General features: G+C 41.4%; 1 protein-coding gene across 3 annotated transcripts in view; it reads left to right on the top strand.

Moving 5' to 3' along the window:
• Positions 1–18,121, top strand: part of LOC121192950 (adhesion G protein-coupled receptor L2-like) — an 82,835-nt gene that overhangs the window by 56,489 nt on the left and 8,225 nt on the right. For all 3 annotated transcript variants that reach the window (XM_041054994.1, XM_041054993.1, XM_041054995.1), the window contains exons 9-18: positions 4,706–4,889; positions 6,499–6,621; positions 7,247–7,452; positions 8,015–8,188; positions 9,827–10,036; positions 11,204–11,424; positions 12,203–12,269; positions 15,775–15,866; positions 17,210–17,378; positions 17,848–17,976. In XM_041054994.1, the coding sequence (XP_040910928.1) occupies positions 4,706–4,889; positions 6,499–6,621; positions 7,247–7,452; positions 8,015–8,188; positions 9,827–10,036; positions 11,204–11,424; positions 12,203–12,269; positions 15,775–15,866; positions 17,210–17,378; positions 17,848–17,976 (1,575 nt within the window). The remainder of the gene's footprint in view (positions 1–4,705; positions 4,890–6,498; positions 6,622–7,246; positions 7,453–8,014; positions 8,189–9,826; positions 10,037–11,203; positions 11,425–12,202; positions 12,270–15,774; positions 15,867–17,209; positions 17,379–17,847; positions 17,977–18,121) is intronic.

Here is an 18,121-nt window from a genome sequence, read left to right as displayed (position 1 = left end):
GCTGTTGGCAGTGCCATGGAGAGATGAGTGACAGTTTGAAAAATTACATTGTTATTCAGACTTTCTAGACAACAGTTTCTCTGTAAACAGGGTGATTTGCACCAAAACGACGCCTGTCATTTGTGCCCTTATGTTCTTATCTTCAAATGCTGTTATGCATTTGAAGATAAGAGCTAACGGGTTTTTCACACGAGCACCGATAGTGTTGCAGTGATTTGTACACAACAACAACACCATGTGATTGGCTGATGACAAGAAACTATGACAGAAGTTAAAGGACCATACGAGGAGTTTCGCCTGTTTTATCTTCTTTACTACAAATCACACATCAACATCACAGCTAACCACGCTGCTGCGTTCTCCATTGGTTTCCATTCGTTTCTGTACGATCTGAAAATCTATGAGCAGTCTCTTGAAACTTGCTTGACTTGTTCATCTCGGTGAACATCAAGTCCGCATTCATTTTTGTCAGTTAAATCTCTGCTGCTTGGTAATGCAGTTTAATGGAGGAGTGACTTGAAAAGTCTGCATTGTTTTACTCTGTGACAATAATGCAGTTTTGACAAAAATTAATGCAGACTTGACTTTGGTATTTACATACACACTAGAATCCAGGTTACTCAGTGACGTCATCCCATGCGGGGAATATACACAGACAATGTATAGTTAAAGAGCCAAAAACACTGGTATGGTCCTTTAAATTTTACACAGCCATTTCCGACAAATCTGCAAGTAAATCAAGAAACATTTTCCTGTGTGTGTTTTCTTGTATGATGTGGAGGTTGTAATCTGGGTACAAAGAACACTCTATCTGTTTGTTTTCTTATTTAGTGTGAGAGCTACAGTATGTGATTTTCTCTACTTTGACTCAGTTAGAAGGAGAAGTCTTATTTAATACCAACAGAGGGGTTTTAAAAAGAGCTAGTACTATATTATTCTCTCTATGCCACGAAATACAAACGACCTCATCCCACACTGTTTATCTTCTCAACGTATTTTAAAACTTCACTAATGGGGAGCATCAGAATCAAGTCTCAGCATTTTCTCCTCCCCAGTGCTGTGCATTTATCATCTCTTCCCCTCACTATTATGTGATCCATATTCATATTTGGAATTCAAACACCGTTCTCCCAAATAGCGTTTAAAGCATCATTTTAAGGTTGTAGTTGGCAGACCTGTGACTTTTCTTCTTTTCATTAAATCTGTAATGCATGGTAAGTGGCATGATTTAATGCTTCCTGTTTTCTTACCACCTCCTTTTACAATCTGTCTCTTGATCCTCTTGTTGTACGTTAAAGCTGCAAAAAAGAGAGAAGACATGCAGGGCGTACATGAAGGTATAACTAGCAGGCTTTTCCATGTTGCTTTTTTACCCTGATCCCAAACGCCTGACCGGCAGCATGCAGCACTGTCACTCTCAGTGTCCTTGATTGTCTTGTTACAGTATGTGCCCGGTGATCCTGCTTGTACAAGATTTGGCTGCTTCATCATCTGACTTGGCTGCCTGTTCTCCTGTCATTCTGTCCATCTGAGGATGCCACCGTCAATATCACTCCGTCTTTGTCCTATTTTCGCTCCTCTGTGTGCTATCGCTTGTACATTTTTCTTTCATTTTTCTCTCTCCTCTTTTTCTTCTTCCCCCACTCTTTCTCTCTCTTCGTCTCTCTTGTCAGCTCTTTATACGTTGTGTGAATAATTGCCTTCCCACGGTCGTAATTGCACCTCCCTGTCAGCCAGAAGTGTGATCAAAGTGGCAGTGTGCTCAATTTTCACTTGCTTACATTGTACAATTTCTAGACTCCCTTGTCCCCTTAGCAAAAAAAAAAAAAGAAAGAAAAAAAATCTCCTCTCCCGTTGCAGTGCTGTTTTATCTGTGGGATTAATTTCTGAGCCCATTAATATGTTTGTGTTCCATTCTGATTTTTCAGTCTCTCCCCCAGACATTTTGCTTTTCCTCTGCTGTGGCAGAGTTTATTTCCTTGGGTAGGTTCTGCTGAAAGACAAGGGCATGGTGTAAACACTCAGGAGGAGATGCCTTGCATGGCATAAAACAAATTATCAGGTTTTTGTATTTCTCAGTGGCTCATGGGAACTCTCTGTAAGTTTGGGTTGTTTTTACTTGAGGCTTCATTTTACTGTGAGAAAAGGGCAATGCATTTCCCTCAGCCTAATGACTTTGGTGATCCTCTGACTTTTACTCTAGGGCACAGGGTTTCACAGTCTGACCCCACTCCCCTCAACCCCTCCTCAAACTGGCACCGCTAAAAGTGTGCCAAATTAGCTATTAGCAGTTCCTGTTTGCAGTCTACCCATGGATGTACAGACAACTATCACTGAATTACTCTGACACCCAAGAAGACATAAAAACATGATGATTCTCGGACAAGTTCAGGAACATAAGAAGCATATGTTCAATGATTTCCAAGCAGATATTTTTTTATCTGTGATGGACAGCAGATATAATGAAATCCTCAGACAGATTAAGTCACAGTAAATCTCAATATATTTCTATTATGTCTTAGTATTTGACTGATGTACACCTCAGAGGAGGACTACGAATTAGTGCTGCACAATTAATCTAATCGCAATCGCAATGTCAAGCTGTGCGATTACGTAACGTAAACCAATGTGGAGTAATTGACGCCACATCCACACCTGTGGGCAGCCGCAGGTATGGTCACGTGACTACCCGGCTTTCAGCAAACAGTTGTGACCGACATGAACGCTCAGGAGGAACACGAGGGACAAACAGAGTTGGTGGCGAAAAAAAAAAAATGCTACTTCTGTTGTATGGCGATACTTTGGATTCAGGTATGACGACCCTGAACAGCAAGACGTGCTGTGTAAAACCTGCAAAGTTAAAGTCGCTATATACGTCGCGAGGTAATACGACCAATCTCTATCAACATTTGAGACGCAACGCAGAGAAAATTTCGAATAGTGCATGCAAATAAAAGCCCAAACAAGTAACCTGAAAGATAAAACTGAAAACCGCCTGAAAGCACTTAGCTCAAAGCGCTGCTGGGCCAACTGTAAGTACAGTCTCAAAGAGCCGCTGGCTTGGTTTTTTTGTGTCACAGTTCATCATCTGCTGTTGCTCTTGAAGTCAGAGCTGTTCGAGTGCTTGCTGGCCTGTTCGTCGAGCTTTCGCCACGCGAGACATGTCTCTTGCTACAGCGAGCCAGCGGGGGGCTCCCCCGGTAGCACCCCTGTGATTTGTAAAGTGACCTCCACCCAGGCGAGAATTAAAGAGGATTCAATGAGAACACAGAATCTTTCTGTGTTACACAAATTAGAGACAGCAAGCCTCTTTTTTTCCCCCCATTTGGATTTCATGGGTCCTTTGAGGATGTCTCACCAGGGGGGAAAGACCATTTAGTGTCTGTCGGGTTGTAATGGCTCCGACCCTGTAATCGCCACCACTCTCTCTCCTGGACACACATGCACACACACAGTCACATGTACACACACAGTGGCGCGCACACACACACTTAACTCCCATCATGGTCACAGCTCGAGAGCTTCCAGTTTCCTGCAAGGTCAGGACCACAGAGATTGATTTCTTTGCTCAGGACTGAGATATGAAGGCACGTTAAGAGCCCTGTGTCTGGACACATTGTGGCATCATTGCTGCGGTTAACGTGAGCTTGGTGGTTAAATGTTGCGGTTAATCATGTATTGGTGCAGACTCGGGTTGCTCCGCTTTCTTGTTATTCCAGGCAAACGGATAATCCTGTCTGTGGTCAATTAGTGTTTTGGATAATCATAGCTGTGACTAATTGGTACAGTGAGCATGGGCTTGTTGTGGTTAATTACCGTTATTGTGGTGGGTCTTGCTGCGGTTAATGGCACCTATGGTTAAATTGTCACTCTGATTTATCACACCAAGGGCTCCTCTGGATTCTGAATCTTTGTACAACTGTCTGCCTTTAGTGGGATTTTAGAAAGTTAGTTGTGGCTTGATTGTGCCCAGGCAGGAATCATGAACTCAGCCTGCCAGGGTCAAGGGAAACTCTTGTTTTATCAACATATGATACTTGTGTGGGTTTTGTGGAATGTTTTGCTTACTTACTGCTTATCTGAAAGCAGGAAATGAAAGGATTGCCATTGAAAACAAGCAGAACCCCCCTCTCTGTCTTGACTTAGACTGCCATTCTGGACATGGATTTCATGATAATACCCCCTTTCCTCCAGAAGAATAGTAGTCAAGGCCATTATGGGCAGATCCTGTCATGGAAATAAGACTATTGTTCATGGAGATAATTGTTATTTTGGAAAATAGCTGCTCAAAACCAGGAATTGAGAATACAGCATTGTAGACAGCCACAGACAGTGAAGGGAAAGAAACATTTGGTTTGTATTTCGTTTTTCCCCTCAAGCATTTTTGCATTATTATTCAATAAAGAAATTGGTCCAAAAGAATCTTCCTCAGATTAGACCTATTTTTCATAAACAGAATTTTAAATAATACATGCTGCATTTTTTATCATCATTATTATTTTAGTTACCAATGACTTCCTTGAACCCTCACGTCTTCACTTGGAGTGATCTTGATATTTCAGTTTTAGTCTCTGTTGCCGCTGTCACTGTTGGCCATGCATGCCCTTTTTATCATTTGCTGCCCAGTCCCCGGCTTTGTTATTAAACTGAAGTTATGACGGGAGGAAACGGCAAGCTGACATTTCACTTGTCTCCATGGATACAGGCAATAGTGGACACTGTTGACAACCTCCTGAGGCCGGAAGCTCTGAAATCCTGGAAAGACATGAATTCAACAGAACAAACGCACGCCGCCACAATGCTTCTGGATACCCTGGAGGAAGGGGCGTTTGTCCTTGCAGAAAACCTGATCGAGCCAGCGATCGTAAAAGTACCTGCAGAGAATATCAGTAAGTTCCTCTTTGATTACAATAAAACAGATAAAACAGCATGTACACATCTGTCAGTCACAATTTATGATGCTGAAGGTTATTTTTTTCCTTTTTGGCTGTGCACCACGTCTGAGTAAAATAGCTTCAAACTGAGTGATAAAATTATTTTCGGAGTAATTCTTTTTTTTCTTTTTTTTGGTACCTGGACAACTGTCCCTTCGGGGGAATATAATTTAAAAATGACCACATCAGGCTGAAATCACAAAAGATTTATCTATAAAAAAAAAAAAAACAAGCAAAGACAGGCAGTTTATTAGCAACACGATCTCATTCATTTAAGTCAGCTGTGTGCAGTGGACTGTCATATTTCTACTCATAACTCTTTGTTGCTATGGTTATGATCTCCCACTCACCCTTTTTGTCTTATACCTCATTGATTTTTAATCTTTTTCTTGCATAGTAAAGTCACCTCATTCAGTGTGTGCTGCAAGATGAAGTGTCCAGACCTCTGGGGGAAAACAAAGACACCAATTGAATGGCATTGTTCCATTCACACAGCACTCTGTCTGTTCCCTCCAAGCCTTTCCCATTAAGTGGTAGTTAGCTAAGCTGATAAGGACTAGTTGCTCTGTCTATACCAAAAGCACTGATTAATATATTGTGTAATATGCGGTATATTGGCTACTTAATCACTGCATTCAGGCAACTTTTATGAGCTTGTAAAGCACTCGCTTATCTGTGCAGTGGAGATAATATTCCAGTGGAGAAACATAAATACAGTCGTATGAAGAAACATACAACCTCAGAGAGCAGCTTACCTGACCTCCCTTGAAGAGTTGGGAAAAAAGTGAAAATGATTGTTGCTCCTAATTAGCAGATTGTCGAATCCCAAATGGCACCTCCAGGCGAGCATCAAGGGCAACACGAGAGAAAAGGGAGGGAGAGAAAAGACGGAGCTAAAAACTAGGCAGAGGGGGAGAGCAGCCAGAGAACAATTCCTCATCTCCGTCTGTCAGAAGCCATCTAGCTGAGGAAGTGAGGCCGTTTCTGATGGGAGGGAGTGTGCTGATATGTGTGTCCTCCTGACCCTTCAGTAATTTCACAAATCAAAGGGAGCACCACCCGGCAGCTGGCATACCGGAGAGAGTGGCTGCAGCAGGAATTTGGAGGATTTTCAGAGATTTGCTCGTAGAGTCAAGAGTTATCTGAACCCACAGGGGAAAGAAAAAGTAAAAGTAAAAGCTCAATGATATTTTTGATCCTATGAATATTTGACATTCATGCTGCAGTAGGCTGCGCGCCTGCTTTTACTCATCCTGTATCGCCGCCCTTGTTATTTTATTTATTTATTTATTTATTTTTTGCTTCTGCCTCGGAGGCATTCACAATGCCAACCAGCAGCTTAGTGACATGGTTTTTTAAGTAAATGACACTCTACGGGGTCTTGGCAATAAGATTGGCTTCTGTAACTGGTACAATGAACCTTGAATTTTTACACATACCCCGACAGGCCTTAACGTTAGAGCTCTATTAAACACTGTGTACTGCCTTTGAAATGTTACTTATGAGTAATACAAATGTCTCTTTCTATCTCTCCCTGTCTCCCCTCACCTCCTGCCTCTCTCAGTGTTGGAAGTGTACGTGTTAAGTACTGATGGTCAGGTGCAAGATTTCAGGTTTCCACAGACGAGCAAAGGTGGAGCGTCTCTTCAGCTTTCCTCCAACACTGTCAAAGTCAACAGCAAAAATGGTGAGAACCACACAACTGCTGCAAAAACATTTAATGGTGGTTAAGTTTTCTTCACTTTTTTGGGTTGTTGCGGCCATTGGCCATTGATGAAAATCACATTCTTGCGGACAAGGTTTTAATTAAAATTAACATTTTAATTAGATATTTTTAAAATAATAGTTTGACGTTTCGTGAAATTCACTTACTTGTTTTTGTGCTGGGAGTCAGATGAGAATATTTATAACACTATCATGTGAGTGCTTTAAGTATAGATCTAAAGCCAAGAGGTGATTAGCTTAGCATAGTATAGCATAAAGACTCAAAGCAGGGGGGAACAGCTTTTTCAGTAGGCTCTCAAGCAACTCTAAAGTTCACTAATTAATATTTTGTATTTCATCTGCTTTACTTGTACATAAACAGAAATGAAAACACATGTTGTGGTTTTATGTTGAACTGTGTGTAACTGTTTCTCCTTAACAAACTGTCAGACTGTTCCTTTATTTGATTATGATATCTCAGAGGGGAACTACGTGTTTATGGATTGAATGAAAACCACATTTTTTGGTCTTAGAATTAAGATCACAATTCAAAATCAAAATTCGCAGAGAGATGATGTGCCTGATAACTTTATTATTGCCGGTTGCAGGTGTGGCCAAGTTGGTATTTGTGCTGTACAAACACCTGGGTCAGTTCCTCAGCACGGAGAATGCCACACTGAGGGGAATGGGGGACCTGAACAAACGCAACCTCTCCCTCACCGTCAACTCCCACATCCTTTCAGCCTCTATTACCAAGGAGTCCAGCCGTGTGTTTGTGGCGGACCCTGTGATCTTCACACTGGAGCACCTCGATGTAAGCCTCAATCCTAAGACTCTCCCAGACCACACTATGGACCTGGGCTGTTAAAAATACTGAAATAGCTGCACAGCCTTTTACAGTGCAGGGCAAATCCAGCACTTTGATGTATTATTGTTGTGGAGAAACTGTCAAAAAAAAGATAAAAACATCCATATTATGTTAGTGTGTCATGGATAGTGATTAACACTGATGTAGACTAGGGGAGTTAGAGAAGTAAGCAGAGCTTCTGGTGTGTCGTGTTTTGCCTTGTGCTTTGAAATTGCCATAGTAACCCTTCTCACATCTCTAAGCATTGAGATTCAGTTTTATTTATATATTTATTTATTTTTTTTGTGTGTGTTTTGATCTCTTTCATCCCTTTTCTTCCAACAATCCATTACATCTAAAGAATTTGAACACAAAGTAACTGGTGCACACAGCAAATATATTGACATACGGTGACTTACAGTTAGAGAAATGAAATATACAAGGTGTGTTTGTGTACGATCATGCATATTGCACAATATGTTCATGTATGTTTAATCATTTTTTTCCCCCCTGCGTTTGTGTTTTGTAGAAGGAGCACTACTACAATCCCAACTGTTCCTTCTGGAATTACTCTGAGCGGAGCATGATGGGATACTGGTCCACTCAGGGCTGTAAACTCCTGGAAACCAACAAGAGCCACACCACTTGCTCCTGCAGTCACTTGACCAACTTCGCCATCCTCATGGCTCATCGGGGGAATGTGGTGAGTGGCCCTCGCCTCGTGGTTGCAGGACTTTTTTTTTTTTTCTCTGTCTCTGTTAGTTGTTCTTCTTCCGTCTCGCTGATAGATTTGTGCACACACAGCAAGAACAAGAATGGCATTTCAGTGGAGATAATTAGATTATTGCTGGAGGAGAAGGTAAGGGCGGGGGAAAGAGGGGGAGAGGTGGAGAAGAGGAAGCAGGCTGTCACTTTAAAAGAGCGAGATTGTGGATCAGGATAGGAAGTGCCATACCATTATCAGAAGTAATTATATTTTACCTGTGGTCCGTGTCTAATAACCCTCCATGCATATGTCCCTGAGAATCATGGGAAATGGTACTATATAACCTCAGTTTTAACTTATGTTTCTACCCCTCTTGAAGTGGTGTAGGATCCATTTGGTCGCAAAATGCAATTACAATCCAATTACATGATGAATAGCATGTGTAGCAAGGACCTAGCCAGTAATAAATGTGCAGGATAAGTTTGTGGTACGTTTAATAATACGCCTCAACTCATGAACCCTGTCCCTGTCATCTGTCTTAACCTCAACCTTAACCACAGCTTGAAACCAGAGCCCTGAGGCAAGGCTTAGCCTCACACCAATTCCCTACACATCACCTCAACTGCAACTCCTGCCCTCAATAAAATTACAAATATCACTGGAAGAATTGCCTCACTCTCAGGCCACCATGTCCTTGAGTGATATTTTGTATGGTCAAGTCTGCTATTTTCACGTTTGCCTGCTGCCCATCATGAAACATGCTCAGTTTTAGATCTTCTGAAACATGGCGGGATTTGACCTCAAAAACAGAACCTACATGTGGACGTCAGATGGCGGTTTTTCAACTGATGTCACTTTCTGCAACATGGGCCGCATAATGTGATCTAAACGTGTTCGGTTTGAGTGCCAAATGTCATCGGTTGTGATCAAATTAAAGGACAGATTCACGATTTTTCATGTCAGTCTTAAATTGATAGCCAGGGGCCCATATGAACGTTAAAACAGATTTTGCTTGCTGTAATCATTCCTCCTGCCTATACTGGCCATTAAGAGATCCCTTCCTAATGTGTTCATTTAAAATGATGAGGGATAAAATCCACCGTCCTCATTCACTGTAGAAATATATACCATTCAAAAGCTTATTTAAGTTTATTTAAGCCATATGATGCCTCAGCTGTTTGCATTAGACAGATCAAAAGGGTTACAGTCACCAGTTACAGTCTTTTTAGTACAAAAGGTTCAGTTTTTGTCACCATCCTTCCACTGCAGCTCAACAGGGAGACACAAAAAGGGAATTTAATACTAAAAAGACTTTAACTTTGGAAGACATCTACTCACTTTGACTTGTCAAAGCCTCTTAAGCCTCATATTAGCTTCAGAGATATTTTTTCTCAGAACGAGCACTGTGGACTTTGCCACCCCCCATCACTCACATAGGAAGGGCACTGGAATTGTCATTGTACAAATGGGCACCTGGCTATTGTCAAAAATTTATTAACCTATTCTTTAAATACTGAACACCTTAGAAATTTCCATTTCCACTGTAGCTACAACCATCATGTGCTTAAATGCCACCGATCATTATGACAAGTTTGGAGTTGAAGGTCAATCCGCTCTATGTCTGTTTCTCTGCAGGGGGAAGGGGGCGTCCACGAGCTTCTTCTTACTGTCATTACACGAATGGGCATCGCTGTGTCTCTCGTCTGCCTCGCCATCAGCCTCTTCACCTTCTGCTTCTTCCGAGGTCTGCAAAGTGACCGCAACACCATCCACAAAAACCTCTGCCTCAACCTCTTTATTGGCGAGCTCATCTTCCTCGTGGGCATCAACATGACGGAACCGAAGGTACCGTGGAAATTATACCACAGAGGGTTTTAACTTTTATGCTACTGATGAGTGGTCTCATCTGCTGTGATTAACCTTTTTAAATGCTTGAATCTCCCCTTCAATTTGCCTTAAGTGGCCTTAATGTTGGCAAAAAAAAGTCCATTTCAGATTAAAATATCACATATCTATTCTGTGTCAGCTTGTTCCAACACTTGAAGATATATGATGCTGAATCTGAGTGAAATATTCAAACTCAGGATGTTTTTTTTTTTTTTAATTTAACGGCTGCTCCATTTTATCAAACACAAATATTCTATGCATGGTTTTATACACTTTTCCCTTAAATCATTTGCATCTTTGGAAACTTTGGGATCTTCACTAAAACTGAAAATAGAGTTCTGTGAGTTTAAATGAAACTTTGTTGCACAATGAGCATTTTAACTGTGGACCCACAAGGGGGTTTTTGAGAAACTGAGAAATTCTCGCTACTCTTCTACTTACACAGAACAAGAAAAAATGTTAGATGCCTTTGAGTTTATAATATAATGGACTGTTTGTTGTCTAGCCTAACTTAGTTTAGTTTTGCTCACTCACTGAATAGTTATGGGATCAGCAGCATTTAGGAACGAGGATGCACATTCTCAAATGAGTGAGATGATTTTCCCAAATATAAGTAGCATAATTACTGTAACCTCATTTCTGAGTTATTGAGGAAGTTATTGATGTATTAAATAAGTTGACCAAAAAACTGACCAGACATCCATCTTTGATGTTTAAACATGTATTAGCTCTGTTCTCAGGAGAAATGTCTGGCTCTTTAGCTGCTAAATGCGCTGTCTGCTGTTTGGTGCTGAACAGTGGGTTTATCCAAGGTTTTTCTTTGATGAAAACAGCTTCCTGCTGTGTCCAAAAGCCAAAACAATAAAGTTAGAGGCCATAGCACCAAAAAACTGCTGAAAGATGCTGAAGCGACCCTTTTCACATTACAAGTGGTTATTTGATCCTTTGTTGATATACAAATATTGATTAGAGCAGCTCTAAGCAGAGCCATTACTTGATCCCATAAACATTGTAATCTGGCTAAACAGGGCTGATGTCACTGGTCATTGAACTTTTAAACTCTAAATGAAAGCATAAAATGTCAGGGTAAGTTCATCCCTTATAAATGTTGTGTTTTCCTGTCAGCTGGTGTGCTCCATCATCGCCGGCGTTCTCCACTTCTGCTTCCTGGCTGCATTTGCCTGGATGTGTCTGGAGGGTGTGCAGCTGTACCTCATGCTGGTCGAGGTGTTCGAGAGCGAGTTCTCTCGCAGGAAGTACTACTACATCTCCGGGTACCTCATCCCGGCTGTGGTGGTGGGCATCTCAGCAGCAATCGACTACAGAAGCTACGGCACGCAGCGAGCGTAAGTGTAGCGTCTCTGCAGAGGCTCTGCTTTTTGGGGGGATAAAAATCAGGGGCATTAGTCCTTACTTCTCCCCGTCAAGACACACCCACACAGCATGCATGTGTGTTCTAATGATAGTAATACCACAAAGAGTAGTCCACCTCTGCCCTCTGGCAAATTTACACCCTGTCACTGCTAAAAGAAGAGAATGTGAGCAAAGCCGCAACATTAATGAATACGCTGGCTAGCTGCACTGGCCTGCTGGGTTTTTATTCTTTGCTTGTAGATAATTGCTAGTTAAAAGTTTATGCACTTCTCTGCTGGTCTTCAACCGAGCAGCAAGCTTTATGATTTAACTCCAGCCCTCTAATTTATGAGATTTAAGTAAACTGCTTTTTTTTTTTCAAACTCTGTTTTATTGCTATAGTCCTCATTTAATTTCTGTTTCCTGGTGATAAACAGAGACCAAGGTGCAATTTATTCTTGAACTGTCCGTAGTACATTGTTTACTGTTAAGAGTCTTAGGTGCACACAGTCAGACATCACGCATTTGTAGACATTTGCAGACTGTGAAGTCATGAGTCCAAGAACCGCTGCCTTTTAGACTGCAGCCTCTCATGGCACGAGGCCAAAACTCCCTCAAGGTTGGGTTTTCTTCTCTGTGGTCAGAGGAGTCTCTATTCTGTTGCTGTGACCTATCATCCAGCCGACTGCTGGGCCCAGATCGATGAGACACAAGTTTGTTTTGGCAGTGAGATGATTTAATGAACTGAATATCACCTTTTGCTCCCCGCAGATGCTGGCTGAGGGTTGATAACCATTTCATATGGAGCTTCATTGGGCCCGTAACCTTCATAATTGTGGTAAGTTGTAATTTTGTGCACGTGTGTGATAACTTTCTTTTTCCTTTCAAAGAAAAGCTTTGAAAACAGTTTATAGATTTTCTCTCTCTCTGTGCTGGAAGCCTCTTGGCTCTGCCTTCTCAGATCAATTTGCATGAAAGGAAAGTGGTCCCATTATAGCTGACATGAGGACATCAGTGTCCACTCAGCTATGAAATCCTCTGAAAATCAGAATTGGTGAGCGGCAACAACTTAAAGCTGTTTGGTTCTTGCTGTACATCCAGAGAATTCTCCCCTCCTGCAATCAGGAGGAGAAATCGTCTCAGGCATGAAGGTCATTTGCTCAGTGGGAAAACAAGGGTGATGGTGAGGGGGGGTGAACATGGAAGTAATGAGTGGGTGGGCCAGACAACCATTACCACAGCTCATAGCCCTGCTGAGGATCATGACACGTCCCTAGCCAATCCCAGCACACGGACATCTCCATCTTCACCTTTTAATATTTCATGTGGTGCACTGGGTGTTCGCAGTGCACACAGACACACACACACACACACACACAACGTGTGCAGGAATGCATGCACACAACCTTGAGCAAACATATGCTGCATATCTGTATAGGCACATACTCATGTAAATCTGTCCATAGGCTTTAAATACATGCAAAACCTAGAGAGGTGCTGTGTCGGCAGTGTTTGTTTTTTGCGTCGTATTTAGTAGAAAAGTGAGAGACCTGAATATTGTAGAGACCTCTTGGAGACTGGGCATGGGAGGGGGGTGGGGTGGGGGGGTGGTTCCATATGCAGTTTGCCTCGGCTTTGGCTTTCTGCAGAGTGCCTCCCTGCCTTCTCGCCTCACTGTCCGTCCGTCCGTCCGTCCTTCTGTCTCATCGGATCTGTGTCATCACTTGCAGCTGTGTTAAATGCATCTCCAGCAACTCGACTCATGCGGACCTAAATCGGCCCCAGTGGCTGGAGAGACAAAACTCAGCATTACTTTAAGCTGTGATCTTTGTCTTTCTGTCTTCTTAGCCACTCCTTTTTCTTCCTTCGTTTCCCCTGCTGTTCCTGGTTTCCATCTGCCTTCCGCTCCCACTCTGTTTCCATTTAAAGACTCTTTTTTTCTGTTGCCTTGTAGTGTTTCAGAGTGCACCCATGTGGAATAATAATGAGGATTTTTTCTGCTTATTTGTAAATGAATTGAAAATGAAGTATTTGATAAATTGAAAACGCTACATTTGGATCATTATGCATTGTTTTCTTGCCCACTCATGCTTTTTTATGTCTCCCATGCTGGAGACAGCCGTAGCCAGAGGCATTATGTTTTCGGGTTGTCCTTCTATGCGTCCATCTGTCCATCCCATTCTTGTGAATTGGATATCTCAGGAACACCCCGAGGGAATTTCTTCAAATTTGGCACAGGCATTCATTTGGACTCAAGGACGAACTGATTAGAATTTGGTGATCAAAGGTCACTTTGGCCATAACTCAAGAATTCATACCTTAATTATGACAAAATTTCACACAAATGTCTAATGGGATAAAACGATGACATTTTTATTTTCAAGAGGTCATCATATCACAGTGTTCTGCAAATATGCTTAATACCTCATATTAAATTCCTTCAAAGTCTTCACTACATATATGAGTCTGGATGTAAACTGCAACTTGACTTGTCGGCAGAGGCATACAGCCGCGAGGCGGTAATTCTAGTTTAACCATTTATTTTTCTTCATGCACAGTAGATTGGTCACGGTTGCAAAATGCTCGCTTGGAGCTGATATGGGATATAAGTTTTTAATAACATAAAAATCTGGATATACTTTTTTTTCTGTGAATATTTACAGAACTGCATTTCAAAGGTTTAATATGGTATTGGACCAAATTGAAGCACATCTCCTTCCTTTCCCTTGGTGGCGATGAGCCCTGCAGTGCTTATAGAGAGACATCCTGAGAGCATGGAAACCTCCTCTGGATGTATATCTTGAATCACTGCAGTGTTTTTTCTGGCCTCAGTAAAAAAATATTTCTAAAACACGGCACTCAGCTCCAGTCATTTTTAGTATTTCTCTGTATTTTTCTGCATCATATCTGCTTGAACATTATCAGATATACTTTCTTATATTCGATGAGGATTTGTACTTTGGGATTCAGTGTAATGTCAAACAAGAGAGAGAGAAGAGACACTTTCAACGCAGCTTATGTTGAAGGCCAGAGCTGTGTGAAGTAGACCAAGGCAGTAACCTCTCATGGTTGTTTTTCTCTTTGGAAGTCAGTGTACTTTATGATCTGCACCAAGGCATTAAGTTTTCATATTCCTCTTGGTAAAGGTATGCTGGTGTTGACATTAGAGCTAAAACCACTATGGATTAAGCAATGCTCTAAGTCAGTGGTTCTCAACCTGGAGGTCCCAACCCCCAAGGGGGTCGTGAGATAAGTTCCGGGGGTCGACAGATGGTCATGGAAAAAAAAGAAAATAACATATTAAAAATAAAATAGCATATTTTAGAGAGGGGAATGGTTTTTACATTACACTGGCTGTAGCAGTGATATAATTTGCTTTGGAAAATATTTTATTGAGTGTGTTTGTGAGAGTCAAAGTGTGCATCCTATTTCATTTTAAGCTTTTATGCCAGTGTTGTGCTTAACCAAGCAGCTATAGCCAGTTTCGCTAGCTATCACATGGAACGACAATATATTCAGTGCTTAACTTGTAAATCAGAAGGCCCTGAAATACAGAGAGGGAGTGCTGTTCCGGCAGGTCAGAGGGAGAGAAAAATTCCCAGAATGCATCAAAAATCCACAGTGCCTGGAGAACATTGGACAACGCCTAGGTGGTAGCAGTTAAAACTAAACAAAACAGTACAAACACCAGCCTGATTATTCTGGGGGGTCGTGACTCGAAAAGCTTGAGAACCAAACATTGAGACAAAACAAACACTGAGAAGGTTTCACTTTGAGCTGTAGGAAGTCAGAAATAATCAAAAAAATCATCCGTCAGAGAAAAGAATCATCCGTTGCATCCTATGTAAAAGAAAAACATAAAAACCGAGCTACACCTCAACCAGCTACAGCAGTAAAATGCTGCTTACACATTAATGCATGCATAATAAAAATTCAATTGTATCATATATAAAGGTTTCACAGCCTCAGGGGCCATTTTCTGCATTGAGTACTTTTACTTTTAATACTCTGAGTACATTTTTCTGCTTTTACTTGCATACTTTTACTTCAGTAAAATTTTAAATACAGAACCTTGTAGTTGAGTATTTTCACAGTGTGGTACTGGTGCCACATTATGTTATTGTGTTATTTATTTATTATTGTGTTATTTATTTATATGTGTGCCTTAAGCCGAGAGTCTGCAAAATTTCTTTATGCTCGCATAATGACAATAAAGATTCTTGATTCTTGGTACTTTTACTTAAGTGAAGGGTCTGTATACTTCCTCCACCCCTGTTAGGCACAGAAATCCTATGCCTCTCTAAGTGCAGTCTGTTAACCCTGATACGCGTCTGTTTTGACAGGTCAATGTCATCTTCCTGGTGGTGACGATGTACAAGATGGTGAAGCATTCCACGTCCATGAAACCCGACTCGTCCAGGCTGGGGGGTATCAGGTGAGGGGTGTCACTCTAGGAGATTAGGTGGACGGTCTGCGGTTGCTTGGTTTGAGAACTGTGTGTGTGGGGCGGTCGCCTAAGTGTGAGAAGAAAAATAATATGCGCCATTACTGCTTTTGCTTCCTTCCTGAAATTTCAAAAGCTGCTTTTGACCTACACATTTATTTGATTTTCTCTTCTCTTAAAGGCGACCAGACCAATATTTTTCCCTTCCAGATGTTATTTTGGTCTGTAGGTGGTGCCTTTTTAGTTCATTTTATGATTTCACTATTTTCACTACTCAGGGTTATATTGCCTTTTTTATTTCTTCATAACTTCATTTCTGACCTTTGGTATCTTTTTGCTCCTGTGCTGGCATAGTTTGCAAGCTTCCTTGGAAGATGGATTCAACCACATGCCTCGTAGATTTAACGATGGTATAAACAGAAAAAAAAGCCCCCCTCATTTTCCTGCTTCCAGGGGGCTGCATTTGCTCGATAAAAAGACAAGTCCCTGGCCGTGTCTGTGCCTGGATTCTTGTTCAACAATATGTCTGAGGGCAGGCCAACATATGGTATGTGGGCGTTTGATGTTTAGGCAGTTACTCTGATTTTGGTCCAAACCAAAAAAAGGCATTGACTTGGTTTTCAGGTTTGTTTTTAGCACACAGAAATTCTGCTTTTGTTTGCATTTGGATGCTGGATTTCACACATTATCTTAAGTAGTCAAAACTCACTAACTGCTAAGTAGGGTATACCTCAAATCTGTATTTAGTTTGTGTGTCAAATCCATTAACTCCTTCAAAAAAAGTGAAATAACTGGTTGCAGTAGGTGTGATTATTCAAACAAAAAAAAAGTGATTCTTGTAATACTGGACAGCAAATTACTCTCAACACTGCCTCTCATTTTACTGTGGATGCTCTCTCAGTGACATGCTGTTGTCCCATTTCTTCTCTCCTCACCGTATCTCTCTCGGGGTGGCTCACTTCTCTCTTGTGTATCAATAACAACCAGCCGTCATCATTGAAACTGACTGTTAAGTTATCTTATTTCCTCTAGGCTTTCCTGGAAGCCACCAAGGAAGAACCTGCTGTGTCTGCAGTCTCTTTAGCCACCAACTCCAAGGAAGACCAGGGGAATATTTTTTGACTTAGAGTCAAATACCAAATCCACATTCATTCCAACACTTTGTATCAGCATTTGTACACCATGCCGGCACAAGTGCAACTTGTGCAAAAGCAAAATAGCAGTATTACTTTTCTTTTTTTTTTAGCACAGTGGTGTCCGGGAGGAGAGAAACGTCAAACCATGTAATGATCAAATCCGCTGTGGTTAATATTGCTCTTCTGTCTTTTTTGCAGGTCATGGGTGTTGGGAGCGTTTGCCCTGCTTTGTCTGTTGGGACTCACGTGGTCCTTTGGCTTATTCTTCCTCAATGAATCTTCCATCGTGATGGCGTACCTCTTCACCATCTTCAACACTCTGCAAGGAATGTTCATCTTCATCTTCCACTGCCTTCTCCAGAAAAAGGTAAGATTTTGCTGTTGTTAGATAAAACAGTGAATTTGGAAACTGTGTCATTTTCACAATTTTATCATGTTTTAAAGACTAAATAGTCATTAATCTATAAAAGTGCTGAAAAGTGAGTTAATGAATTAGTCGGTTAGCAGACAAGTAATCGGTAACTGCTTTGATAACTGGTGAATCATTTCCAAACAAAAACACCTAAATGTGATATGTTAAGTTTTACACAAAGCACAAAGCATTTCATAATATTGTATACATTCTTACTTAGAAACACCCACATCAAAGTGCTTCCTCTCCATAATATTTCAACATGTTATCACAGTGTTTGTTATCCCTGTCCTTACAGATATGGCATTTAAACTGCTGTCAGCTGGATGGCATTTGATAAAGATTTGGGATTTGCATCTCTCATGGGGTGGGGGTGGGGGATTGTGTCGCTGTCTGTGTGTTCTGATCTTTTATTCCTCTGCAGGTCCGCAAAGAGTACAGCAAATGTTTCCGTCAATCCCAGTGCTGCGGCGCGCTGCCATCTGAGGGCTCCCACAGTTCAGCCAAGACAGCCACGTCTCGATCCACGGCCCGTTACTCGTCAGCTACACAGGTGCGTGTGCAACGCTGGGAATCGGATGTGTCAGGGTTTAGGATTTAGGTTATTCCAGTTAGTCGTATGTCAGCATATTTTATTTTTATATTTTATGGCCTGTTTTGGTTTTCAACAAAAAAGTTTTTCTTTTTTTTTTTTTAAG

This window comes from Toxotes jaculatrix, chromosome 14 (assembly GCF_017976425.1).
Source record: "Toxotes jaculatrix isolate fToxJac2 chromosome 14, fToxJac2.pri, whole genome shotgun sequence".
Classification (NCBI taxonomy): domain Eukaryota; kingdom Metazoa; phylum Chordata; class Actinopteri; family Toxotidae; genus Toxotes; species Toxotes jaculatrix.
The sequence above is the reverse complement of the archived record's forward strand: the minus strand, read 5'-3'. Positions and strand labels throughout refer to the sequence as shown.